At 40.3% G+C, this 27,348-nt stretch overlaps 2 protein-coding genes across 5 annotated transcripts in view; both read left to right on the top strand.

Annotated features, from left to right (window-relative positions):
• The window catches only part of mpz (myelin protein zero), a 20,998-nt gene extending 1,348 nt beyond the window's left edge, over positions 1–19,650 (top strand). Inside the window, exons 2-7 of one of the 4 annotated variants that reach the window (XR_001662094.1) lie at positions 1,930–2,096; positions 5,360–5,573; positions 6,691–6,820; positions 7,964–8,006; positions 15,411–15,557; positions 16,370–19,650. Coding sequence is in view for 3 of the 4 variants with exons in the window: in XM_007552034.2 (XP_007552096.2) it covers positions 1,930–2,096; positions 5,360–5,573; positions 6,691–6,820; positions 7,964–8,006; positions 15,411–15,497 (641 nt within the window). In the remaining variant the exon portion in view is untranslated. Of the gene's footprint in view, positions 1–1,929; positions 2,097–5,359; positions 5,574–6,690; positions 6,821–7,963; positions 8,007–15,152; positions 15,359–15,410; positions 15,558–16,369 lie in introns of those variants that run through there. The other 3 variants (XM_007552034.2, XM_007552035.2, XM_016671502.1) reach the window with 3 other exon arrangements.
• A 3,708-nt stretch (positions 19,651–23,358) lies between these two features.
• atp1a2a (ATPase Na+/K+ transporting subunit alpha 2a) overlaps positions 23,359–27,348 on the top strand; it is a 73,790-nt gene continuing 69,800 nt past the window's right edge. Inside the window, exons 1-4 of the mRNA XM_007552033.2 lie at positions 23,359–23,429; positions 24,101–24,251; positions 24,802–24,851; positions 24,938–25,782. Coding sequence (XP_007552095.1) covers positions 25,771–25,782 — 12 coding nt within the window. The 5' untranslated portion in view covers positions 23,359–23,429; positions 24,101–24,251; positions 24,802–24,851; positions 24,938–25,770. The remainder of the gene's footprint in view (positions 23,430–24,100; positions 24,252–24,801; positions 24,852–24,937; positions 25,783–27,348) is intronic.

The following is a 27,348-nucleotide window of genomic DNA, read 5'->3' as shown; positions in this document are numbered from 1 at the left end:
CCCTCAGGTTATTAAAGACCTCTTCACTTAGTGCTCCAAGTACCAAACTTAACAAATGGAAGCAGTCTTTAGTTTCTATGCTATAGAAAAATTTTAATGCAAAAAAAAAACTGTTGGCTCCTTCATACGAAGACTGAAAACATTGCTGTTTCCTGCATCTTTCCTATAAATGTCAAATTACATGAATTCATTTTGAGTTGTCTTCATTTGTTGTATTTTTTATTTATTTTTTATTTTTTTTTTGCATTTTACTGTTTTTTGATGTGATACCTTTTTCTGTAAGTATATTTTCAATCTTTATTTTAATATATTTTTCTTTACATCTGTTTCCTAAAAGCCCTTTAATCTAGCTGGTGTTGTGAAAGGTACCATGCTAATAAACATGCCTATCTGATCATTTTTACATGCACTACAGTGCAGTAAATTAGCTAGCATCATCCATCTGTGTTACTTCGCCATAGCAGGTGTCTCCTGGTTTGAAAAGCAACGGTGTACTAATATTATGACTTTTAAACTGCGGTTTGGCTGTCAAACACAACCCTCCTCCCCACCCGACTCCTTCCTGTCAGCTATTTGTAGACATATATGTTTTTTGTCAGAATTTTAATTAAAAATGTCAAGTCTGATTTCATTGACAAGCAGTGCGGGGGCTTTTTTATCTCGCTGGAGGACGCTCGCAGCGAAAGCTGTGAACTTTACTCTGTGGGTGTTGAAACAGGCAGAACGCTCTGTGTGACTTCAGAGCTTATATACTGCGGCTGTGAGGATGCTGTGACCTGCAGAGGATCATCCACATGTAGACGTCAACGCTGTTGAACGGCACACTTGGCTGGAAGTTTTGCAAGTTGTTTGAGATGCTGAGTGAAGTGTTTGTCTAGGAAATTCAGTATTTGCTTTTTTTATTTTTTCAGCTAAAACCAAACTAGCATTGATTATTAAATGTTATTCAAGCATAAGCAGTACAGACAGTTAAGCCAACATTACCCAAATTAATGTGGAAAATTATCGTCGCCCTTGACTTTTACAAACTCAAACCTTATTTCAGCAGTTACTTGTGTGAATCAATGGAGGCACCACTAAAAGTACAGTTAGTCAATCTGAGTGCAAATTTAATTATTTATGAATCACAATATCGATTTAAGATCCTTCTAATGAATGTGGTTCAATGTAATTGGTAAAATTAACCAAAAACAGCCAAAAAAACCCCCAATTTTCTGTTTGCGTAGACATCTCTGGTAAAACAGATTTTTTTTTAATTTGTCTTAAAGGTGACATATTATGCTTCCTTCAACAAGTTAGGATGTGTCTATGACCTATGCATAACATCTTATTTACATTTTTTGCACAAAATCATTCTTTGATAATGAGATTTTAATCTGGTCAGTTCTGCCTGGTTTGAATTTATTTCAGAACAAACGGTTTTAGGGCGTCTTGTCACTTTAAATCCGAATAAGCTGCTGCTGGCCACGCCCCCAACTCAAAGCTTAGACTCACATGTGACAATGGCTGCAAACAGATATGCAAATATACAACCATACATATTTGATAAGCAGAAGTAGAGTGTCCTGCACACCCAGCAAGAATGCAGCAAGTGGTTTCTAAATAGTAAGCCATCAGTTTGACACTTGTCTTTTTCAGCAGCCATTGTGCAGCACAAACAGCGGTAAAACCAGCTGATGAATCGCACTTGAGTGCGATTCATCAGCTGGGTTGCTAGGTAACGAGGTGTCCATTGAATCTAATTTTTCACACACCAAAAAACATGAGCTAATTGTCAAAAATGGATTTGTGTTTTCTAAAGCACTTGAGTAGTTTTCAGAAACCCAAATGGAAGTATAAAAGTGTGTAAAATAAGATGTTTTTAATAATAGATTCCCTTTTGATTTGATAAGAAAGAATACATTTTTGCATCTTCTTTGTGTCTTGCAGCACCCCAGGCATCCCAGGCCATTACTGTTTACACCAGCTGGGAGCGCCACGCCCTGGTGGGCTCAGACGTCAGGCTGTCCTGCTCCTTCTTCTCCTGGCGCTTTGTTTCCGAGGATGTTTCCTTCACCTGGAGATACAGACCAGACGGCTCGCGGGACAGCATCTCTGTAATGCAAACATTTACGTTTACACACATGATGTTACACAAAACCCACAGCTGCTGCTGCACAGGTGTGCTTGTAGGAGTTTAAAAAAAAGAAGAAAAATCATGCTGAAAACTCTCTCAACAGAAACTCTTTAAACTTCTTGAAACATTGATGTGAGAGTTGCTCTCTCCATCCTCATCAGAGCTGTTTATGGCTGCAGCTGTTTCAGCAAAGAAGCTCCGATAAATCACTGTGCACTACATGTCCACGAGCCAACGGCAGACAAACAAAAGATGGCAACAATTTGCGAAATAACAGAGCATTTACTGGGCTGAAAACACCTCTTATAGAGAGCCGCTAAAAGAGCCTGTGCTCCCATTTTCTCTTTTCTGCTTAAATAAGAGCCTTGTGTGTTTCCTACTCACCACTTGAGGCCAAATTTTGGTCACAATGAGAACTATTAACAGGCATCTAGACTTGCAAACAATGATTGCATTTTCTGTCAAAGCTCTGTTTTGTTTTGTGTGCCTCTGCCAGGCACAAAGAGGAGCAAAAAATGTCGAGCTTTTCTGAAGGGCTCTTTCTTCAAGGATTTTAAAATAAAAACAGAGAGCTGAGAGTTTGATTTTCTCCATCATGCGTTGAAGAAACTTTTTGCGTCTCCTGCAGCAGCCTGCTGTAGTTTAATTTCACTCTCCCTGCTGTTATCGCTCTATCTCTCTAATCTCTCTATCTCCCCATCCTGACCATGCCTCCCTCTGTCCACCTCACCTAATCTCCTCCTCTCCAGCCCTGCAGTCTTTGTCCCTCTGTCCTCTCTCATTACGTCCTCCCTTCTCCTCCTTCGCCTTCATCTGTCCCTCCTGCAGTCTACACTTTGAAACTGAGTTTTCATTTTATTTACCATCCTATCTTCAGTCACTCATTTCTTTCCCCACCTTGAAAGATTACCTGTTTCGCAAATCTTTCTTTTTCCATGCTGTGTTTGTCTTTTCAAAGTGTGGTAATTGATTTTTAGAGACATTGATGTCAATCACAATAGCCTGGACGTTTAACACCAGATTGACCTTAAGTCCAGGAATGATTCTACAAATATTGGGAACTAAAATGGAAAGGAAAACCAAGTTCCCAATAAACAGTTCTGTTTTTGGTTTTTCAGCCAGAGATTTTCTTTAAGTTTTGTTGAAATGAGCATGTGCGAAAAAAGTTAAACCAAACAAAACTATTGGACATCTACACAAAAATTTAAACAGAAATGTGTTCTGTATTCCAATTATTTGTTTATTTAAAACTAAAAAGCAATCATCAATCCCACTACTCTTAATACGAGTGTAATATTGATTACAGTGAACCACCTATTCGCAGTTTAATGGGAGGTGTGATTCTAAATTAACTGCAGAAAATCCACCATACATTTTTCCATAAAGTATATGTAAAATATTTGAAAGAAAATACAGCGTCAGAAATTCTAACACCTCGGCACAATGCTACTCGACACGCTATTGGCTGGCATTTGTAAATCAGCCAATCCAGGAGCGCCATTATTTTCCTTGCCGCTGCCGATTGGCTGAACCCCGAAGAGCAGAAATAAGAAAGATCATAGCTGTTAGCTTCTGCTAATGGGGCTAACATGATTCCAGTATGTTTTAATTCTTCTTAAGGTATATTTGATGTACGAACTATTACAAACAGGCAGTCTTGAATGTTTTTAGAAGGGTCTCAAGTATTCGCAGATATTAAAAAGTTGTAGGTGGCTGTGGTTCATAACCAACCAACAGTCCACTGTATTCGCAGTAACGAAACAATGTTCTAAGCTACAACAGATCTTTAAGATATTTTTGATTTTGCTAGATTTCAGCAAATAAACTGAATGTTTGAGGTTGTTTTCACAAGATAATTGTTCCTTTATGCTGTTCCTCTTTTAATAGAGTAACATAAATAAAACAAGCTGCTATTAGCAGATAGCAACATTTAATAACTTAGCTTCTTGAGTAAAGGTTACAGTCGCCTGCTAAATAAACTCTGATTGTCAGCTGTAGTTTTAATAGATTTATCTTAATAAGAGTGAATATTTTCTACTGCCAGTGATGTTCACTGACTGAAACTTATGTCCTTTTTTCAGCCAGCTCGCTAGCAGTGCACATCAACGGGTGGAGGAAGGGTTGCACTGTCTGTGTTAAAATTTTGGTCATTACAGGAATTTCTCTAATTCACATGCACACACTCTAACGTGTGTGTGTGTGTGGGTGTGTGTGTGTGTGTGTTGGGGGTGTGGGGGGTGGGAATGTGAGGCTTAAATGTTTAAACCATAAACATAATAAATCTCAATATTATATCTATGGTTAAATCCTGGATATTTCCTAATACCAATGGCTCATGCTGACCCATTTAATAAATTAGAATATTATTGAAAAGTCCGTTTATTTGAGGAACGTTATCAGTATGCGAAACACAATATGTAGATTTCTACACATAGATGGATCTTTGAAAGCCTTTATGATTTTCCACTTATGAAAACATGGCATTTAAAATTACAATATTACATCAGACATGAAAAAAAACCCAATATAGTCATGTAGCTTGAAAAGTATGATTAATAACAGTTTAAGATTGTCACTTTTCAAAAAGTTCTGTCAATCTGACACATCGAAACACATATTCTAATTTATTGAATAATGTGACTGTACTTTTATCCCTGATGCCCAAAGTGGTTCTTTACAAATGAACAAACTGTTTTGATACTTAATATTTTTCTATTTGGAATTTTGTAAGATCTATTTTTCCTTAGCTTCATTTTAATGAAGCTAAGGAAACATTAATAATAACATTTTCTTACCAATAGTTTGGATCACAAATCTTTTCCATTAGTCAGAAATATTGGAAATATCGGGAGACAATGATCATCTTTCAGTATTTAACAATTAACATCAAAAATAAAATAATTTTAAATCACTCAAAAGCTACACCTTTTGATGAAAATGCATCATGTTTTGGGTGAGGTGTACATTTTTAAGTGCTGTATTTTGATAAAACTTTAAATTATAAATAGTTAATCTCACATTTTAATGCATGCTGACCTTGTTAAGCTTTTGCAGCAGGCCTGAATATCCATTATCTGAAGGTTTAAATCTGGAGCTTTTAAATGTATTAAAAAAAAATAAACAAACTGCAAACTCAATCAAAGCAGCATAGAATGATTGCTGATTACTTCCACTCAAGAGATCCAGATCCATCAGGTACTCTTGAGTGCCATTGGTCAGTGTTTCCTCCTCTGTCGTCCCCAGATCGCCCACTACGCCGGTGGTGAGGCCTACACTGACAACAAAGGCGCGTTCAAGGACAGGGTGGAGTTCGTGGGGAACCCGAAGCGTCGTGACGGCTCCATCCTGATCAAAAATTTGGATTTCAGCGACAACGGCACCTTCACCTGCGACGCCAAGAACCCCCCTGACATCGTGGGGCGCCCCTCCAGCGTCCGGCTGCTGGTCTTTGAGACCTGTGAGTTAGCTGCTCTGATCCCAGCACAGTGCCCTACAAATTGATCTCTTTTCACATTTCATCACATCACAACCACAAACTCTTATCTGTTCCTAAGGGACATGTTAGATCGAATGATGTTTATGAAGATGGTACAGATAAAGTTCAGAGCTAAATCCTTAAACTTTGTCGTATAAAGGTCATTTTCATTTTGGATCACATCAAGATCATGAATCTTCTTAAAGGGACGGTTTCAAAATGTATTGATAAAACCCATTAACAAACTATAAAAATATTAATAAACTGATGTCTCTGCATTAGTTAAGTATTTTTTTTTATTTTGCAGGAATTTATATGTTTATAGAATTGCGAAAAACTGGAGTGACTTACTGATGTAATTTGGGAGTTTGCAAATAAAAACTGCTTTGATTTGATTGATAAAATCGTATTTAAAAAATCCAGTATCATCTTGAAGGCTCACTGTGTCCCTCTGCAGTTTAGAGGGCCACATAAGAAGCTGTGGCGGGCCAGATTTGGCCCCCGGGCCTTTAGGGTTAACTCGTGGCCTATCACATAAAATCATAATTGAATATGTTGAAGTTTGTGGTTGTAACAAAACAGAGTTGTGAAAGGAATCAAGTCCTCTGTGGAAACTTTTGAAGAGCTTATTTCGTCTTATATCTCCCAGTAATTTTTGTCCTATTGGAAAGCAAATATTTTTAGATCTGTGTAATCGTCCCAAACTTTGAAATTGATCTCAGTGAAAGCAAGTGAATATTTATCAGAGAAGTTGTCGCACCATTAAATGAAATCGATTACAATTTTATCTCAATCTTTATTTTAGGCTGCTGTCAGTCTCATTCTCACTTTCTCCAATTTTTCCCATCTTCACCATATTCTCTCTCTCCTTCTATCCCTTTTTCTTTTACCTTCGCTGAATTTAAATGTTTTCATCTTTTAGTCAGCCTTTCTTCCTCCTCTGTTCTAATGTAATATGTTACTTTGTTCCTCCTCCTTTTCATCCTAACTCCTTCATTTCCAATCCATATCTCCCTCTGATTATTCACATATTATCTGTATTGATCTGGTTCTCTCTGTCCTTCTATCCCGTCTTCTGCCTCCTCTCCTCCCGTCTTAGTGCCCATCCAAGCGGGTGTGATCACGGGGGCCATCATCGGTGTGGTGCTGGGCCTGCTGGTGCTGATTGTGGTCATCTACTACCTAATGAGGTTCCTGGTGGCGCGTCGCGTCTTCAGCCTTAATGTCAGGTCAGTGCCCAGCCTGTGGGGTCTCTGCAGGGGGCGGGAGCAGAGGCCGGAGCCCATTCCTGGCACCGACACATGTCTGGCCAAGGCCCTTTGAGCAAGGCTGAGTCCCATTTCCCCCTGTGCCTGGCATACTGGGGCTATGTAGTCTAAGATGTTTCTTTGGACCAGATAAGGACTTAAAAACGTTGTTTTTTCAGGGGCGCATTTTAAAACAAATGTGTAATATCTGCATTTGCATTTAAATCGGATGAACTGTTTGATGCATAGTAATTAATTTAGTTATGTTTGATTCCAAATAGGCAAGAAATTGACTAAATAGCTGAACATCGCTGGTTGAAATCTTTTGCAACAAGAAAAAAACAGTGTAATGACTCTCTAGATGTATTCTGACATTGGTGAAAATAAATCTACAATGTACAAAGATGATTTAACTAATTTAGTGCCTCAAGCAGGTCTTAACATTTTTATCTTAACACCCCATCACACTTCGCTTCAAGGGCTCGATATTACACACAATTCCTGTCATTTTCTTATGTTTAGACATGCATGCAGAAGCTTAAAGTCTACTGCATTGCATGTACAACTATACACTTTATAAGATCTTTGGCTATCAGTCTAGGGATGCATTATCTAAATAAAAAAACCCTTTTCATAAATTCAAGTATTTCTGCTTTTAGCTGTGGTACCTTTAGTACCATATTTCTATTCTTCCTTAACAAACTTTTGTTTGTTTTCTACAAGTGGCAGGAATCCGGATAACCTTAGAAAATGGGATTCAACCTTACCTTGTATTTTTTTGCTTTGTTTTGTTTTTTTGAAGCTTTGAAACTGGAAGTTGATAAGCTTTCAATTAGATTTAATCTGCAAAACAGCAAGCATAGGTCCAAAGTAGGAGGATTAAAAGTTGTGAGGCGACATTTTCTGAGTGGATAATCCACAAGATCATGACGATGATGGATCCATCGGATTGCAAATTCCCTTCCCATCGTAACACATCTGGCACCTGGGGGCTGTGTCTGAGACAGGCCAGTAGATTAAGATGATGGTCTCTTTATGATAGCTGGCAGGCAGTGCTGCCCTGTGACCACTGGAGGGAGAGATAGATTCGACATCCTGACATTGTCTTTCTTTTGTCCCCTCCAGCAAACATGGCAAGAAAAAGAAAGAGGGATCACAGCAGAGACAGGCAAGTTTCCTCCTCTTCCTCTTCCTCCTCCCTCTCCTTCGGTATCCTCCTCCCCTCCTCCCTCCGCTCCCACACATGCATCCCGTCTGCAACGACAAACGCAACAGATTGGCTCGCTGTCATCATCACATGACGATTTGGAGAGATTACAACAGCATTCGGCGATTGTTGAGAGAATTTGGGATGAGGAAGCGTGTTGTCAAAGGGAATATTCATCTCCTCTGCATGGCGGCGCAGCCGACATGACGGTGCATAGCAGCACTCTGTTATAATCGCATTCTCCCTAATGGCAGTCCAGGCATCTCCAGTTTGGCCTCATCCTCAGCACAGCAACGTTACAACAACAAAATAACGTGCCATTCAAACCCTGCGCCCCCTCCAGCTCTAATAACCGCATTCAGCTGGTAAAATCCTCTTGCTGCCTCAGCGTTCAACCTGCCTTTCTATCCTGTGGCCCTCGCCCTTTCCTTCATTTCCCTCCGGTTTGTGGGGGGGGTCCCAAACAGCCCTGGGCCAAAGAATCAAAGCAGCGGCTGTGAAATGACCCAGTCTGGGTTACGAGGACTAATGCCGGCGCTGCGGACTGAATAGAGCTGTGATTTGCTCGCAGTGGGGAGACAGACAGGAGCTGCTGATTTCGCTCACTGGGAGTCAAATAAAAAAATCACTGGGCCTATTATGGTCCGGGCTGTTATCAGTGTTTTTACGCAGCTGCTACGTAACAGCTATGTTTTTTTTTTGTCCCCTTCTCTCCCTTGTGGGAGTTCGATCGCCTCAAGAGGTGGATTAATCAGACATTTTTTTTTTTTTTTTGTGGCTTGTATGCTTTTGTGAAAACAAGCCACCAGGGCAAGTTGTGTTTGATTACTCTGCGGTGATGTGGTGGGCTGCAGGGTTGCGTGGGAGTATTGTAATCGACTGGAAGCAGTGTGCTGATAATGAGGGGGGGAGAAAAGTACGTCAAGGGATTTGAGTTCAAGGCATTTTTGTCAATTAAAACTCAGCTTTGAAAATGGAGACGCGCGCAGATACCCGAGTCGGGAAATCAGAGGTGCTGCTGTGACAGCTTTGTCATTTAGCCGCAGGTAGATCGAGGCGGGAGTATGGCAACACATTGTAACATATAATCAAACCACACACCTATCTCTAATTACTCTTTTTAGATAGCACTAATAGCTTTCCTCAGAGAGACTGAATGACATTACTAATCAGGAAATGAAAGTAATCTAAAATATTATTGCTACAAGTAAAATGAGGAACTTATTTAAGTGTGTTCTGGGAAAGTTAGGTTTGGTATAGGGATTTTTTAAAATAAATTTTTCTGATAGGTATGGGAATTCAAACAGAGTACAAGCCTGAAACTTTATAAAAATGATTTCAGCTTGTCATGGAGTTCTGATAATGATCTGTTCATTTGATTCAGAAACAGGAATGCATTTAAAAGTTGCAGGTCAATGGCTCTGACCTGTAGCAGGAATTCCCTGCCTCGTGCTACATGTGATGTGACGAAAAGCACACTGGGAAGTTTGTTTTCGAAGAAGTAAATTCAGTCTTTTTTTCAAATAAAACAGCCAAACAAACCATGAACAAACTGATTATTGTTGTCATTCTTAAAGTGGAGCAGCTTTCTGACATGCTAAGCTAATGTTAGCATGTTTCCATCTGTTTTTGCAAATAATTCAGTTCATAACGTATTTCAAGAGTAGTTCCAGTTAATTACTGGCAAACTAAACTTACAGGAATAATGTTCTCCTGTTTTTTTTTAAATGTAGTTTCTTGAACATAGTGATAATCAGTAGTCAGTATAAAGCCAGACACATGATGAACACTTAATATTTGCTTTGAAGATCATGTCTTAATAGTAAAAGCTGCTACACGCTTGCGTCTCTTTGCAGCCATATAGCAGGAATGTTGAGGGCCCACAGCTCTCCATCCTGCCTTAAACAAGTTCCCTCATCTCTGCGGAGCCCCTCTTTCTCCCCCCTGTCTTCCGCTCTCCTTTCTACTGTCGTGTGATTGTCAGGTTTTTCTTGAGTTGCTCTCAAGTGCCTGCAGCGTGTGACAGTGCATATATGAATAAATAACTCGCCGCCAAGAGGACACTGGGATATTTGACAACGCTGTCATTTACAGTTACTCTCCTGCAAGCCTGTGCTCAGATGACAAACACAGAGCAAAAGCAGATATTCTATCTGAGCTCGCTCTGCTTTATATTTCAGTTTATTTATTTCCCCTCCACCCCTCCTCCTCTGAGATGATTTGGTTTTTGTTGCTACGCCACACGCAGTCGGACCGTTGGGATTTTATGGCCCGCTTATAAACGACTGTTTGATCAGATAGTCCTGATTAGGAGGCGCTGCTGACACTCAAGTTTCTTTATTATTATTATTTTATCAACCTTACTGTCTTTGTTTAAAGCTGCAGTATGTAACTTGTATAAAGAATATATTTTTTCTAGGTTTGTTAAAACTTTCACCATGTTGTGACAGTTTGCTATGAGACAGATAATCTATGAAAGGATCAATCTCGTCCACCTCGTCTCTGAGCTGCTATTGCTGTCTGAAAGATGCACCGATCCCGACCAAAACCAACCAGTCAGAACCAGGAGGAGGGTCTTAGCGCTGTCAATCAGTGTCACATACTTGCTGTTAAATGTGCTAATGGCAGAGAAACAACTTGCCTTTCCAGGAAAATCGTTGGTCCGCCGTCAACAGTGGTCATGGTAACCATGACAACAGGCTATGCTAACTGCAGCATAGCAGAGAGAAAAGGGGAAGATGAGCCACAGGAGATTGTGATTGACAGCGCTAAGACCCGCCTCCTGGTTCCGATTGGTTGTTTCTAGTTAGCACTGAGAGCTACATTTTTTTCATAGATTATCACGACATTGTGACAGTTTCATCAAATATCTAAAAAAAATATATATTTTTAATAAAAGTTGCGTTCTGCAGCTTTAACGGTTTGCGCTGCTTGCGCTACAAACCCAGACGCTGTGTGAGGAAGTGGAAACGGGATTGTGGAGCTGGGTGGGGTGTGCCGTCACGCTCCCCCCATTAGAGGGTGTTGTGGAAGAAGACTGTACTCCTGCAGCCCCACTCAGGGAAAAGTTCCCTACAATAAGCACACACACTGTTCTGGAATGATAATTGAGTGCACTTAGTATCGATCTGAGCTCAAACACACACACACACACACACACACACACACACACACACACGCTCATATATAACCCACCCATTCTTCTCTCTCCGTCTCCCTATTGCCTACCTCTTCAGTTCACTCCCACCAGCACTCTCTTTCTCTCATTCAGATTCCTTTCATCCACTCCTCCTGTCTTCCTTTCCTTTGGCTTCCTTGCTGACCATGGGAAGCATCCGTCTATCTGTAAGCTAATTCCCCCCCATCACTCTGTTGATTCCTCTTCAATTTCCTTCTCGATCCTCCTCCCTCTCCAGTTCTCTCCCTTCCTCCCTCCTTCAGGTCCTCGGGGTTCTGATCCACTTTCCTGCCGGACAGGAAATCACTACCTCTCACTCCTCATCTACCTCTCAATCTCCCTCCTCACCTGTCACCTCCTCTCTCTTTAGCATGCAGCAGGGGATGCAGCCACTTTCCCTCCCATGCCGCCGTCCTCTCCGTATTTCTCCACTGTACCTTACGTTTCCTTTGAAGTGCGCTCTCCGCCTCCCCCCCCCCACCCTGTAACCAAGGTGGTGCTGCATTCTGCAGCCTGGGGTGTGTCTTTACAAAGCAGGCCCGTCGTTAGTGTGGGAGCTCTGCAGAACAAAATGCTGCAGCCTGTTGCAGGAAGCATAACGGTAAACAATGCAGTGATGTATGAGAGAATGTAAGTATAATCGGAGATAATGAAACCGGCTGGGCCTGCGCCGCTCCCCCGCTGAGCTGGGTGTCTGCTGCAGCAGGCGCCTTCAATCGTGTGCTGCCTTTGCAGGGCGGATAATTAAAAATGATAAATTCTGTAATGCAATCAGTGGGGTATTATTAGTTGAAGCTTCAGTGGGTGGAAACAGCCTCAAGTGGGCTTTCCACCGTTGACTAAGCTGATGTATTAGAGCCAAATTATTTCAGTCTCTGAGCTTCAGATCCATTCCTATTCACTCTGTTTACTCTGCAAACACAACAATGGAGCGGCCCACAGTTCAACCTGTGGAAGAGCATCTAAAGAAGCACAACACTGTAAAACTATTACACGCGTGTGAAGTTTCATTAAGCTCCATTAGAGCATTATTGCACACTTGTGATACTTTTCAATAGGTTAACTGACAGGTTAATGCACTGGAATACAACTATTGTGAGGTTAAGTGTAGCCCTGACCTTATCTCCTCCTGGTTCAGTCCTTCCTGATGGATTTGTTGTGCTGAAGCGACGCAGCATTTGAGTTTTCCACCTTCTGGCTCTTCCTTTTATAGATTTTCTTTTCCTGCAGATGGTTTCAGACAACGCTCATATATTGCACAGACAATTTGCGGAGCGAGTGGGAGTGAATTGTGGTATTACAAAAGTAAAGGTCCCATTAATATTTAAAGATAATATGGGTTTGGAAGAACAACAGAAATCAATGCAAAGCTGAGTAAGCAAATGGTTCCCTGATCAAATATACTGCAGTTTCTTTTTTTTTCCTCCAACTTTGATCTGAATATGAAGAGACAGTCAGAATGCTGGTTGGAGTCCTGTCCAAGTTTGAATCAAATTCCAGATATGGTGTTTACATAGAATATAAAACACTTGATATTTCATTCTACAGCATATATGCATTAAAAATGCATGCATTGATATGCATCTGTGCATCCTTAATGTATATACTCATTTAGCTTTCAAAGAGCCGCACTATCCTGTACTCCACTTTAGTAACCCTTATTAAAAGTTCTCCCAGCTTTCTGAGGGCCTTTTTGTCTCTACTTTGGGGGATTTTTCATTCATTCTCAACTACATTTCCAGAAAATTGTGCAGTGTGGCTTTAGCAAAGTGTTTAAAGTGAACATGCACATGACACAAGAAATTTCAGGTCTAAATAAACTTTATCAAAACTCGACCAAATCCACTTGTGAAATCTGGTTTCTTGTGAGGCAAAGACAAAGAAATAATGGATGACTTAAGATCAAGTATCCGTCATTGTGTTCAAGTGATCATCATCACGATGTAAATTATGCTAACTTCCACTAAAGAATGAGAAACCAGTTTATATTCGACAGTGTCCAGTAATATCCTGGGTTCTCAGAACTGGAATCAGTTATTAAAAATGCTTTTGGAACATTAAAACTTAAAATATGTGTCTGAGAAGTTGAGATAAATTAATACTGGGATTTCTAGTCGTGTCTGGATAACCAGGAGTTTTTACGTTCCATGTAAACATTTCGTAAGTGAAACCAAAATCTGGATTTAGAATAACAGGAATGTTCAATAATAGTAAACAGACTTACTCAGAATAATCTACATTTCTTCTTTGATTCTAACTTGAACTGGTGGCATTTATTGAAGTAAAGATGTAAAAAAAAAACTTAAAATTATAAAATCCAGTGTATGAAAAGAGTGTAATGAACTCCACATTTACTTTTTCTGGAATCTAACAGTTAACATGTTTTGTTATGGAGACTTGATGGTTTTGTGGGGTTTTTTATGCTTCCTAACCATCATCATTGTTTTTGGTGTCAAAATAATTGCAACTTTTCTTTGCACGCTTCTCGTTTTTTAAACACTTATGGGCAAATATGAATGAGTAGCTTTTTTCTTATATACAATTCCAAATATTCTAAACAAAAAACCTGATTGGCATCACTAATTTTGATTACTCTACAGTATAAAATGTCAGAAATGACATTCAGTAAAATGTATTTTTACAGGAATTGTTGTGGGTATCCATAATTCTTCCATTATTTTGTTAGAAATATATATATATTTTGAAGATGGGGTTTCTCACCCACTGATTAAAGTTGTTTTTCTACAGTTGTCAGGATGTGCAAGGATTTTTGCACATCTTTCTAGGGATGCCAATAAACGTACTTGGCTAATCATTTATTTACAGAACAGCATCTTAATTGCTTCACTCTGAATTTAAGAATATAAAATAAACTTTTAACTTTAAAATGTAGTGTTAAAGTGTCCAGCAACATAGCGCTAGTGTCTGCTACAGTCGCTCAGACTTTTGAATCCAAATTACACATTGAAATATTCACCATAAACAACAGAAGACCAAAGGCAATGGAAATTCAGACATTTGTAAACATGTTCCTGCACACTGGAGATTTCTATTCCCCCAATCAGAGGAAGCAGATGGTTTTACACATTCAACCATCTGGGATGTCTAAGACGTTTGACAAAGTGCAAGCAATTTAAAGAAAAGAAGATAAGTGAAAACATGGCAGATAATTGGTTGAATCTCTCAATCAGCCAATCAGATGAATCTTGTTTTAGGAAATTGAAAACATCCTTTCTCTTCTATTCTTTGCCCTTTTTAAAAAAAAAAACAAAAAAAAAACATACTCTCTTGATATTACTGATGGTGATTGTTTTAAAAACAGGAATCCAAAAGAAAGATGCTAATTGGTTAGAAATAAATTGGTCTAGACGTAAACATGATTGCATGATCTTTATCGGGATCTAACCCCAGTATTGTTTAAATTAAAAATGGAGATGGAGTCAAATCTCACATGAAAAAGTCAAAAAACTTGCCCCGCCATCATCCTCTAACTACTTCCTGTCATCGTCTTCTTGGTTTGCACCAGCAGTAAGATCAGCCATCATACTCATGTCCTCGTGGAAGTGTTTCCATTGCAGTTTTCTGAAATAAACCAATTTCAATGCATCCTAACGTCTATTAAAATTGGTGTTTTGGGCCCAGATGTTAGATTGGAAACAATCGTCTGCAGCCAGAAACACGATTGGAAGAATCCAGCTGCTCTCCAACGCATTTAAAAAAATCTCCTTGGATTTAATCCCTACATTTCTGAGATTCAAAGTCAACTTTTTGATGACTTGGCTGTGAAAACCCACTCTGGCTGTGTGTGTGGGGGGAGATGATTGTGTGTTATTGATCAAATGTCACTCAGTTGTCACAGGTGTATGGAGTCTGTCCGCCACTGTGTCCCATCCTAACGCATGGTTACCTGTTTTGTCACCCCCTTACAGCTCTGGACTCCGCCCCCTCTCACTTGCTACCCCCTCCCCTAAAAGGACTGCGTCTCCCCCACCCCCCACCTCGACCACCTATATCTCTCCCTTCTCTAAATGTGTTTTTCTCCTCTCTTCACACAGCTCCGCCCGTCCAGTTTAACTCCATCTCTCATCTTCTCACCTCTCTCACGTCCTCTCCTGCTGCCTTCCTTTCCTCCTGAAGTGACTCTCCTCCCCTTGTTTCCTCCCCCCCTCTTCCCCCTCCGCCCACAGGGCCCCGCGCCTCCCGCTGACCCCTCCAAGGTGAAGGCGGCCGCCTCGGAAAAGAAGAAGCAGGAGTCTCGCAAGGATAAGAAATAGGATACGGGGCGGGCCTGGGGCGGGCTGCTCCAGCCCCTGCGCCAGGTACTGGCGGCGAAGGTCCGACCCAAACAGAAGCAGCAGCAAACCATCATCAAAGGGGCGGAGGGGGAGGGGGGAGGCGGCGGCGGAGAGGGATCTGGTCGGGTGCTCATGACCATTGAGCTGGAGCTGACCCGGCAAAACGGGGAGGAAGGTTCCAGTGGTGAGGCAGGGACCAGGAGGTCGGCGCCGCCGGGCCTCCTCTCCCGCCTTTCCGAACGGTTCACCTTCAAATAACAAGAGAGTTAAACCACAAACCTACTTTACATCCAGCACTACAGCACCTGAGTCTCTGAATAAATATATTAAATCATATCTGCTCTTGTCACAGAATGTAGACGCTACTACTGTACGTGGGCCCAGATGTCACGATAATCTCTAACACCGGCCCGGCTCCCTGACTGCTTTTGTTAGGTCATAAGATATGCCATTTGAAGCGAGACCCCGAGACGGCCCGGGCTTGATAACAAAATCTAAAAAGGCTGCTCCCTGGGTTTTGCCTCTCTGGTTCCTTTCATTGTGATCCTATCCACTGAAAAAAGCTTTTTCTCTGAGTGCGTCCGATACGCATCACAAATCCCTGGCTGCGGGGACAAGCCAATTTGCTCTCTTTTTTCTTCTCTTTCCAGAAGCGATGTGTCAAACTCCAGCTTTCTCTCCTTACGCTGATTTCTGATTTTCTCCCACCCACCCCTGTCCCTTCCCATTTCTTCCTCCTATTCCAATAAATTTCTGGACTTTCTTGTTAATTCAAATTACAGAAATGATTTATATGCTAACCACTCTGTCCTGTTCTTTCTCTTCCTTCCCCTCTTTTCTTGCTCCTGTAGATAAAGGTCTGACTTCTCCATGACTGCCTCCACTCCTCTAGTCTGCTCCCTCTTTTTCTGCCCAGGCTGATGCAACCCCCATTTTTTCCCATTATCTGTACTCTCTCAAGACAGCATTGGCTGTAAGAATAGCCCCCCGTATTTCACTGTGCAACAGTGTCAAATAATTTTTACAACGCCTCATCGAAGACGGCGTTTGCGATCACTGGGCTAACTGTAAAAGTCTTTAAGGCCTAGCTATGCACATAACTCGACAGACCACCCCTCATGTGTTTGGAATCTTCCCCCTTCACTTTAATGTTTACGACTCAATCACGTCCACCGAGCGGAGCTGCCAAGTCACACTGGACTTCACATAGAGGAAAAACAGAGCGTGATAGCCAGAGAGAAATATGATTCCTGCTCTCAGCCGACGCAGATAGAAGTTCAAGCCCCGGAGCTCGGAGGTGATTCAATCCTCTCACATTTGAGCTAATGGAGGTTGTTGCTGTGTCCCTGCCCAGGCTGAAGGGGGGCTATTTCTGGCCTCTATAAGACAGCACAGGCTTACAGTAACAGCTGCACATTTTTCAACCAACAAGGGGGGTTTGGAGGTGGAGGTGATTTTTTTTCCCCCTTCCCGTTTGTGCCTGAGAGAATATCCGCGGCCGGCTCAGCGGCCAGTGACTGACGAACTGGAATGACGTCACGGCCTCCAGCGGCCGGCGGATGGATGCTCTCAGGAGTCTTACCAGGAAGAGGTGCACTCCCGAGTTATTTTAGGTCCAGTTAATCCACTCGCACGTTTCTCCTAATTATTTTCGTGTGTGCTGGTAACATGATATCTCTCACCACATCTCCCCCTGCCTCCTCCGCCTTCTCCACTTCATCTCTGCCCCCATCTTGGGAATCATCTCCCCCAGTTTCGCTGTCTCTGTCCTCAATGTCTTTGGCTTCCCTTTATCTCTTCCCCGTCCTGCTGTCTACTGAGTCCGCGCCGCATTATTCCCCCACTGAAAAGGTCTATACACAATCCAATCTACTCTTTAAGCCGCTCCTTATCTGACTGGCAGGCCTACAGCTCAATGCTTCACTCTCATCCGTCCTTCCTCCTCTTCTGCGTCTTCGTTACTCTCTTTTCCAAACTCAGAGGCAGGCGCTTCGTTCACGCCGTCCTCCATCTTTGCCAGTGATTGACGAAAAACGCCCTCCCGCTTTGCCCTTCAAACACGCCGGAGGCAAGACTTTCCCCTAAGCCTGGGTCTCAGTTAAACACCTGGATTATGCACCTATTGTCATTAGTACCTGTAAACAAACCATTTCAAGGTTTAGCATTAATTCAAAACACTGAATTTTATATATAAGGTATTTTATTATTTGCAGATGACTTCATATTTCAACCTTTATATCAATGTACTGCAGACTTTTCTGAAATATCTCAGATTATGAACCCTGATTGAACTGAGATTACTCTCACTGACATTTTGCTGTTATATGTTATTTATTGGAATCATAAAATCTTATAGTAAAATCAGAGTAGGCGAAATGGATTTGAAGTTTTATCACAATTTTTTGTGGTAATATAATTATAACAAAAGTGACAATAAGAACTATTTATTGATTTGTTTTACAGTATTTATTGTATCGTTAACGCTAAGATAAATACACACCCCTTTTTAGATATGGCTGTGACTTGAGTGACACAGCAATTATACAAACCCAAACATATGATGCCTCAAAAACATTCCTACTTGGAATATGCTTCTTTAGGTCACCAGTCACATAAAGATTAATGTCAATAAACTGCAACTCGTCACAGCATATAATCATATTTTCAGATTTATTGATATTTATTCAGGCAGTTTATTCATAAACTTTGGGGGGGAAAAAATTAATGCTAACAACCCCGACAAAACAAACCATTTTAAAGTTTCAAACATCATTAACTGGAATTTATCATGGTGATAAATCCAAATTATTATCATAATAAAAAATGGATCACGATTAATGACAAATAATACAATAAATGCCCACCCTGACAGTAAATTACTTCAAATTATCAGTTGTCAAAGTAGGTCTGAAACGTCTTGTGATAATTTGCCTGTATGAACCGTCCTCTACCAGACGGGTCCTTTTGGGTCCATCTGGTACGAAACGACCCAAACTGCACAGCTACAAAATGGCAAAGGTACTAAATGATCACCAACCACCTCCTCTTTGCCCCTGACCCGGTTTTTCCCTCCTTTTTTGCTGGTTTGAAAGCCAAACACGTTCCAGCGCCCCCTACAGGCTGAGGGACACTCCTGCACTCAAGACGTCAAACAGAAACTTATCCTTCAAGCAAGCTCTCTTCTGGTCGCAAATGCCCGTGTTTTATGTATATGTGTTTCGTGTTACAGAGTGTTTAAAAAATAGATTTGTTGTAATTCCAAACAATGGCAGTAAGTGAAGCAAATAATGTTTTCTGGGACAGTTTTTACATGTGTACTCACATGGAGAACATGTTTACCAAAGCAGGGAAGAAATGTAATAGTGCTCTATAGAATATGCCGTTATATTTCTGGCCTTGTGTGTTATGGCAGGTACTGTGTGGCTGTCTCTTGGGTGAATTTTATTCGGAGATGGAAGAAAATTGAGGTTGTGGTGCAGAGAGTGAGAGAGGATAGCCTTAGATTCATCATTCCACGGCTGGGGAGGGAAGAAAAACCACAGAGGAAGGTGCTTGCTGTGGAAGCAAAGCTTTGCAGGAAGAGACTTATCTGGCCTGTTAAGCCCTGCCAAAGAAATCTGTATGTATCGCTACAGATAGTCTGCTCTTCCCCCTAGAGCTTTTCTTTTAAAGGTGCTCCATCCCAACCCTGAGCCAAAGATGGATCGTAATCTGCGAGCTTGATATGCAGGACAGATAGTGCAGACTTGAACTTTTCCCTGAAAATTCATAACAGGAATAGGTGGTGTTGAAATCCACACATGCACCTCTTTCACTCGTCGCTGTTTTTTATCCAGTCAAATGGATTCGTTAGAATGTTTTCTTGTTTTAAAGCAAAGCCACACAGATGCCTGACATAACATGAATGATATTTACATGCCTTGTAAAATGATTTATATGCGATATAAACTGTTTTAGCTATAGTCTCTGATTAACATTTTGATTTGAAACGACTGGAGCTTCTTAGATTTTTTTCAGTGCTCATAATAATTTAAGGACGCTAACATCTTTTTGACTCTGTATGTTGTAAAGAGAACACAAGAATAAAAGCCATAAGCACAGCTGTTGAGCAGTAAACCCAACTGAAAATATCTATTGTTTATTTTTTTTATTTTTTTCCTGAAATAATGTCTGTGGATCTGTTAAAAAGAGGAAACTCTTCCATGAGGAAACGGAGACAGGGAGAGAGTCGGTACAAATGCTCCCGACTGGAGGCATCGTCTTGTTGGAAGTTGATCTTCTGTCCAGGTTTTCTTCCAGGATTGCCTCAAGTTTTACATTCGTCCAAATTTCTATAAACTTCAAGCAACTTCCCAGTCCCTGCTGAACTTTTTCAAATTCAACCACACAATTCTTCTTGGGAATAAAGGACCACAATTCTAGCAAATTATTGTAAAAAGCTTGTGGAGGGACACATAAATATTTATCCCCAGTTGTGCTGTTTAAAAGGCAAAACACTATGGCAAATGATAAATCTGAGTTTGGATGAAAATCATACCTCACTCATTATTTTTAACAAATACAAATAATTTCATTAAGCCTAAGTGACCAATTTTATTCTGTTTTAATGTCAGTGAGTGAAAGAAAGTTGTCTTTTTATGTGTGTGTGTGAATATTTGGTTGCAATTACCATATGATTGTTGAGATGATAAAAAGACAAAACAATAGTTGAGAAAAAACTATAAATAGCTCTAATATGTTCATACACCAGAAAAGAAAATAGTCTGATCACAGGCGAGGTCTAAAGACCAGGATTCAAAGAATTCAGGCTTTCATAAAAATCATAAGGTGCCACAAAGAACAACTTATTTGTTTTCAGTCATAAATCATTTCTGTATTTTATATCAAAACAAAAATGTCACAAGTAACCAAAATTGTTTTTCCAAGAGTATCAGTAGGAAATAAAAGAGCATTTGTCAAATTGAAAAGAGGGCATCTGTGAACAAGTTTAACCCATTAATAAGCTTTGCTCTGATCCAGTTGTAGTGCTAACTGCATTTAGGGTTCAGTTTCTGCTGGAGGATTCGGGTAAATAAAAGCTTTCCCACAGGATGATGATAGTGTGTCTTATGACCACATTCAGTGCTGGCTTACCACTTCACGTTTTGCGTGTATGTAAAAAAAACTTTAATTCTGGTTTAAATTGACCAGATCACATCCTTTCCCCTGGAACAGTTTGTATGAAACTGAACTGTTTGCCCCAAACGGCTCTGAAGCTCCTTCAGAAATAAGATTTTTCTGCTTCTCTGATAGATTCCTTATCTTTCCCAGCCCGTCATTCAAGGCGAACAGAAATGTCTTGATGGATTTGCAGCTGTCTTACACTCAGTCATTTCATTTTCAGATAATCTATTGAACTATACCGTTTTTAACCTAAACCTTTTTTTATACTTTTCAACAACTTTATCAGCAATCTGTCTGCTGAGTTTCTTGGTCTTCCAGATGCTTGAAACATTCACAGAACAGCCGTTTCTATTCCCACATTAAATTACACACAGGTAGACTCTGCTTGCACATTTGGTGAAATTTGTAGGCGATTCGTTGCACCGGATTGTATTTGGGAAATGAGATAAAAGGAGGAGGATTCCAAATGCATGCTACACTTTTCAGATTTGTTTTTGTGAAAAGAAAACAGTTTGTCCTTTTCATTTCACAATGATGAAATCGTGATGCCCTGTGCTGTGTTGGTCTTATAGTACAAACTATTCAATTAAAACACTTTGAAGGTGGTGGTTTTATGTGAAAGAAAAAGGTTGTAAAGGTTTTGTGTGCCATGTGAATGTTGTTACAGCTGGCAGGAGGAGAAAACTCATTAGAAAATAGCCCTGACTTTATTAGCAATCTTAGTACTTCTTGCTTGCAGTGACAGGAACACTTAAGGGGACAAAATCTGTTTTTTAAATGGTGAACAAGAACCACCAGGTGGTTTGCTTTTAATGAAATGAAAAAAAAAAAAACATATAGAGTTTAATCAGAATAGTTTTGTGCCCTTTACGGCTTAACCACATCCGACGGAAATTATGTTAACCTGCAAAAAATGCTTGGTAGCTATTCACAACCTTTTCACATTTTTGCAAAGTGACAAAATGAGATATAATTTTCATAAAGGCTTAATTTTTTCTGACCTAACGAGCAGGTGGGGTTCAGTGAACATACATGACCTTTTCAGAAGTGCTCTGCTTCAGATTCAGACACAGTGCAGTCGCAGACTTTAACTGATGCACCTGCTCAGCTGCGCCGTCTGAATGACCAGCTGGTGGGGGGATAATGCACAGCAAAGCTATTTTTTATTTATTTATTTATTTACTGTTTTGTTTAGGCAGAGAAAAAGGATTCAAATCCCTTAACATAGCATTTAAAGACACAATGTGCTTATGTTTTGGAAGGTTTTTCTTGATTAAGCCTAGTTAGGTACTTAAGATTTTGTCATATGAAGCAGAAATTCACTCTTTACCTGGCAGAGGATGCAGTCTATTATTTGTTTTGCAAATGTAATTTCTAAAAATGATAAGATTATTAGATTTTATTTTTTTCCTATGTGGAAAATATATTTTGTGGGTCAAATCTGATGAAATATATTTGAAAAGATCTGGTTTGGAGGAAATTTGGAGCACAGTTTATGTGAACTGGTCCGAGCTTTATTGAAAAGCTGAGCAGAAGTCAATCAGGTAAGCGTTCGCTCACCATCCACCTTCTCACCTTCAACATGTTCTTTTTCTTTGGCCATGTCCAGTCCTTTTGCACAACTGAATACATAACTTAATGGATTTTGCAGTCTGCAGAATATTTTTATTTTAATATGTTCAGTTAGTGGAAGAAAACATGAATGCTATTTTTTTTATTTCAATGAACCTACTTCCAGAATGTAAAGCCCTAATCAGCATAGGTTATTTTATTGAGGAGACAACCTGCGTCGTCTCACCTGCTTAAAAACATGATTTGAATAAAAGGCGTGCACTCACCACCGTTATATTAGGTGCACACTGCCAGCAGAACTCCCTGATGCTTTCAGAAGATAATTCTTCATGGCATAAAGTAGACTCAGAAGTGTCAGAAACATTCCTCAGAGAAATTGGTCTAAATTCAGATGATAGCACCGTACATTTGCAGCAAATTTATTGTCTGCATATCTTTATATAAATCCCCCTTTCCACTGTATCCCACATTTTTGTTTTTGTAAATATACTAAACATAGTGCTGGAGTTCTGTGCATTCAGGCTGAAGGATGCTGTGAGGATACACAAACCACATAGTATCTGCTGCAACATTTTCTTTTTAAATTCAAGATATTTATGTGTTAAAATCCCATGTATCAGGAGTTTCTGATGCGAGACTCTCATTTCTTTCCCATTTCGACTTCAGCAATTCATCTTTACCATAAAAGCCCAACTACCTTGAGTTGCAGCTCTGATTGGTTGATGTGTTATTTGCATTAATAGGCAATTCCACAGGTGTGCTGTGACTGAATGTGCTGTATGCTGCAAACAAAGAACATGAACAAACAATAATAATGATTGAAGAGTTATTATGCAAGCATAAGTGACATCCTGTACCAATCGTTGTGACAAAAGAACCAAACAAGCATGACTGAAGGTGCTTTGTTGTTTGATTAGCGTGATACATGGAGGTTTGCTGTGTTGTCTGTTATGTTGAGCAGCTTGTGGAACATTATTCTTTCTCCAGTCAGCTGCAGGGCTTTTATGGGAGCCTCTAAAACAGAGCCAGTCTTCTTAATCTGCTTATTCCGTTTCTTTAAGTCACTGGCTCTGATGTGTTCGCTCCAGCAGATGGCTTCAAAGAAAATGGCACTACTTACTGAAGATATACAACATGTTGCTGCAAATGTTGAAGGAATTAAGTTTCACCGAGAAGGTAAATGTGTTCTGTTGCTTTATTTTTTCCCCCCAGGTAATTTCAGGCTTTCACTGCCATGTGGATGAAAACGGTCTTTAGCTTATTCGTGATGTTTCCAAAGTTCCTTCTCTTCTGTGTACCTCTCACATTAAAGCTGACCACACAGTGATCAAGTCCTTGCTTATGTTGTATACTAATTGTCTATGATTACATTTTCTGTTAAATGTGATCAATTAACAATGATTTCACAGAAGGCTTTCATTTTGCACGCTTTTTAGATCTTCTCTCTGTCCAGTAGCACAAGATAACGTCCCAAATATCAGACATTTATTGTGTTGGGCCGCTGAGTCACTAACATGGTAGGGGTTGAAACCGAAGATGAAATAATGACTTACTTTAGTATCTTTACAGCTTAATGATGATAATCTTTACAAAGTGAAACATACAACAGTTGCTGTTGGCATCAAATAAAAATTTAAGATGTATTTTTAAGAAACAATGAACGCTTTCACTTTCTGTCGCAGGGGATAAAGAGTGTTTGATCCTCAACAGGCGAGTCAGCATTCTGGCTCCCACAGATTGGTTGTGTGCACATGATCAATCAGTCAATCAATTAGAGATCCTCCTGAGCTCAACTCATTATGTTCATTAAGCACATATCTCCACCAAATCAATTTCTTCCTTTCCAGCCTCCCCTCCTCCACGGTCGCAACCAGAGAGCTGTTAAAGGTTGTCAGGGACAAGATACTAGGTCTGCACAAAACTGGAACGGGATACAGCAACCATCCGCACTAAGCCGCATGAGAAGTTGACAGCTGGTGGTTCAGTTATTGGCAAAAGGTAGGAATAGGAAATTGCCCTCAGCTTTAAGGTTAATGTATTATGATCACAAATGAGGTCAGAAATCAGCCCACAGCTCCGCAGGAAGAGGTTGTTCATGATGTGAACGGAGATCAAAAGTGATGACACAGAATGAACCTGCAATAGAAACTACATACGAAGGACTCGTCTCAGTTTCTCGGAGAACAAATAAAATATTCAGAGAAGCTTCTGAGGAAGGTCCTGTGGCTTATTTCGCAGTAAATCAAAGAGACTGGATGATATAGCTGAAAAACATAAGCATTTCATATCAGTCTATCTATAATTATTGATTAATGTTTTGCTTTAAATATCCTAAATACTGCCAAATCAGTGACATGACCTTTCTACAGTTTTCACTCCACAATGTTTCTTAAGGAGTTATGAGGCACATTATTGACTAAAAACAAGCTCCTATTTCTTGCTAAAAAAAAACACTAGTAGATTAGTTTTGTCATATTTTAAGTGTACTAAGATGATCACACAAGACACTAGACCAAAAATACTTGCTATGGTTTTGTATTCTTTGCAGTGTTGGATCTGTTACAGACACAGAAAACCCTCAAGTTCATGAGTGTGATGGTAAGAGAGCCAATACTTTTGGCGATGCAGTGCGTACCATTTAGTTTTACAGAGCTCTCCGTGACATGTTTAACCTTTTCTTTCAGCCTGGATGAGATTCTGGAAAATGTTGAAAGACCAGAAACCTGTGTGAGGAGCGTGGCACAGGATATTGAAGTAGACACTTTACGGGGGATTAGTCATATTGCAGTGCGGAAAGAACTCAAGCATAAAATCAAGCCTCAAAGTAATTGGCAATTAGTTAGGAGATATTTGGAGCTTATTTGACACAGGATCGTTTGCTGCATCTGTTGTGCGAGCCCAGTGGTTGACCTGCCGTATGTCGGAAAAGACGGCAGACTTCGAGCCAACCGAGGCGTTGCATTGGCTTTGAATCAAGCTGAAGACTCAATGAAAACTGGATTCAGTGGCACAGCTCACTGCTTCGCTCATCTATTTGGACAACAGACACCAGGACTGCCTCAGAATCCCAACAGCTGAACACTCTGCTGCTTCCTCATTATAAACCTCGGGGCCTCTTATCGATCCCTCATTATCATGTTTATTGTAAATACTGTATGCGTTATGTAGAGAGCAAGGTTTCATTTGTAGTTCTGACAGCAGTGATTGATGAGCTGTTGTTAACCGAAGAGCCACGTGTGGGAATATTAAGCAGGTGGGGAAGCGTTTGCTGATGTGGGGGGTTGAGAGGGGAGAGAAACCCTGGGAATGGTGTGGGGCAGGGGATGTGTAGCTCAGGTTACCCAGAGAGAAGGGAACATTGAGGGGGGGAATGGGATATTTGGTGTGGTGCAGGGTGCCAGGCCCAAAAAAAGCCAGCAGCAGTGTCTTCTGCACATGTTGGTGGGAGATCCCAGCAGATCCCAGACCGCTGAGTTCGTCATTTACCGTTTAACCTGCAGACGTCTGGACACCAACTATGGGCAGAGGGGTAAGTTCATAACCTTTTTCAAGCAACAAAAAAAAAAAGAAATGAGAAAAAAAGCGCTTTTTTTAATCACCTGTAAGTTTTAATGTGATAAAGCAATGGCTTTTGAACCAGACGGAGCAGAAATGGTAAACCGGTCAAAAAGGATCCACACCAATTCAATATTTTCACATAATTTCAATCTTCTACCACAAAGTTCTGCATTTTAATAGGATTTTTTTGGGTCATAAACCAACAAAATGAAGGACATGTAAAGTTCAAAATGCTGGTTTTAAAAAAAATAAAACTTAAAACATGTAGCATGTGCTTTCAGTCAAAACTTTGTTGTGCTACGTTGCAACTGTTTTACAACCATTCTAAATCTAAAGACAAATTTTTAATATAAATTCTTTGAAAAAAGATTAATCTCAGTCAGTTTAGATGAAGAACAGCTGTAAATTAAAAAAAATTAAGACCATCAAACTTGGATTTATTCTTGTGCAAATGTCTTGGTACAGTTGAAATAAGACAAAATTAATTTACAAGTATCTTTTAAAAAGATATAGGAGCTTATTTTTAGTGCGTTTTAAAATGACTGACCTAAAACAAGCTCCTATTTCTTGAAAAGTTACTTATAAGTTAGCTTTGTCTCATTTCAAGTGTTCTAAGATATTTTACCAAAACTAGACCAAAAATACTTGCTAAGACTTTGTGTTTTTGTGGCGCTTCTTCCATCTTCAACTCTGATAAGCTTCTCCCTGTATTGAAAGATATAAATCCCCGCAGCATGATGCCATCACCACCATGTCTTCCCATGCATGTGGTGTGTTCAGGGTGAAGTTCAAACACAGTTCAGGATTTTAAAAATATGCAAAAATAAAGTCAAGTTTTGATCTCATTTGACCAAAGTAAGCTTTATCTCTATTTTCCTGTCCCAGATTCTCCAACCTGAGCAGTGGATCAGCTTTGTTTTAACCTTCATGTTGTTGTTTGTCCTCTAGCTTTATTTAGTTGCATACAAAGTAAATAGAAATCCAAGTTTGTGGTTGTGGCATGGCAAACTACTTTTACGAGGCCCTGTTTGTATGTTGTGCTCCAAACATGTTTAAGGGGAATGAAGTCTGTGAGCATTCTTTAGCAACAAAAGCCCCCATCTCAGGATGATGGCCCTCCTCCCCAATAAGTTTTGTTCCTCCTCGCTTGCTGTTTATCTGCGTTATTTTGTAATTTTCCCTGTATTCTCTCCATCAGGCCTCATTCCATTTAGCTTTATGGGAGGACAGCCTGGTAATCTTCCTCGTGCACAGTGGGGGGAAATTGCTATGCCAGACACATTTCAGGCTCTCCACCGGCTCGGCGCTCCCTCTTTGGCTCTTTTTTTGATTAGTTTTTCACCGTGTCACTCACGTGCACGCTCTCCCCTCACATTCTCCCGCCGTATCCCTCCTTCACTGCTGCACTGACATGCACACGTGCTTGCTAAGAGGAGACTGACAGCGGCAGATGATTTCCATGATGCGCCATTCTTCCAACTGTTCCCAACTCACACGCACACACACACACACACACACACACACACACACACACACA

Source organism: Poecilia formosa, unplaced genomic scaffold, assembly GCF_000485575.1.
Source record: "Poecilia formosa unplaced genomic scaffold, Poecilia_formosa-5.1.2 Scaffold45, whole genome shotgun sequence".
Taxonomy (NCBI): domain Eukaryota; kingdom Metazoa; phylum Chordata; class Actinopteri; order Cyprinodontiformes; family Poeciliidae; genus Poecilia; species Poecilia formosa.
This window is presented reverse-complemented; position numbering and strand designations above follow the sequence as displayed.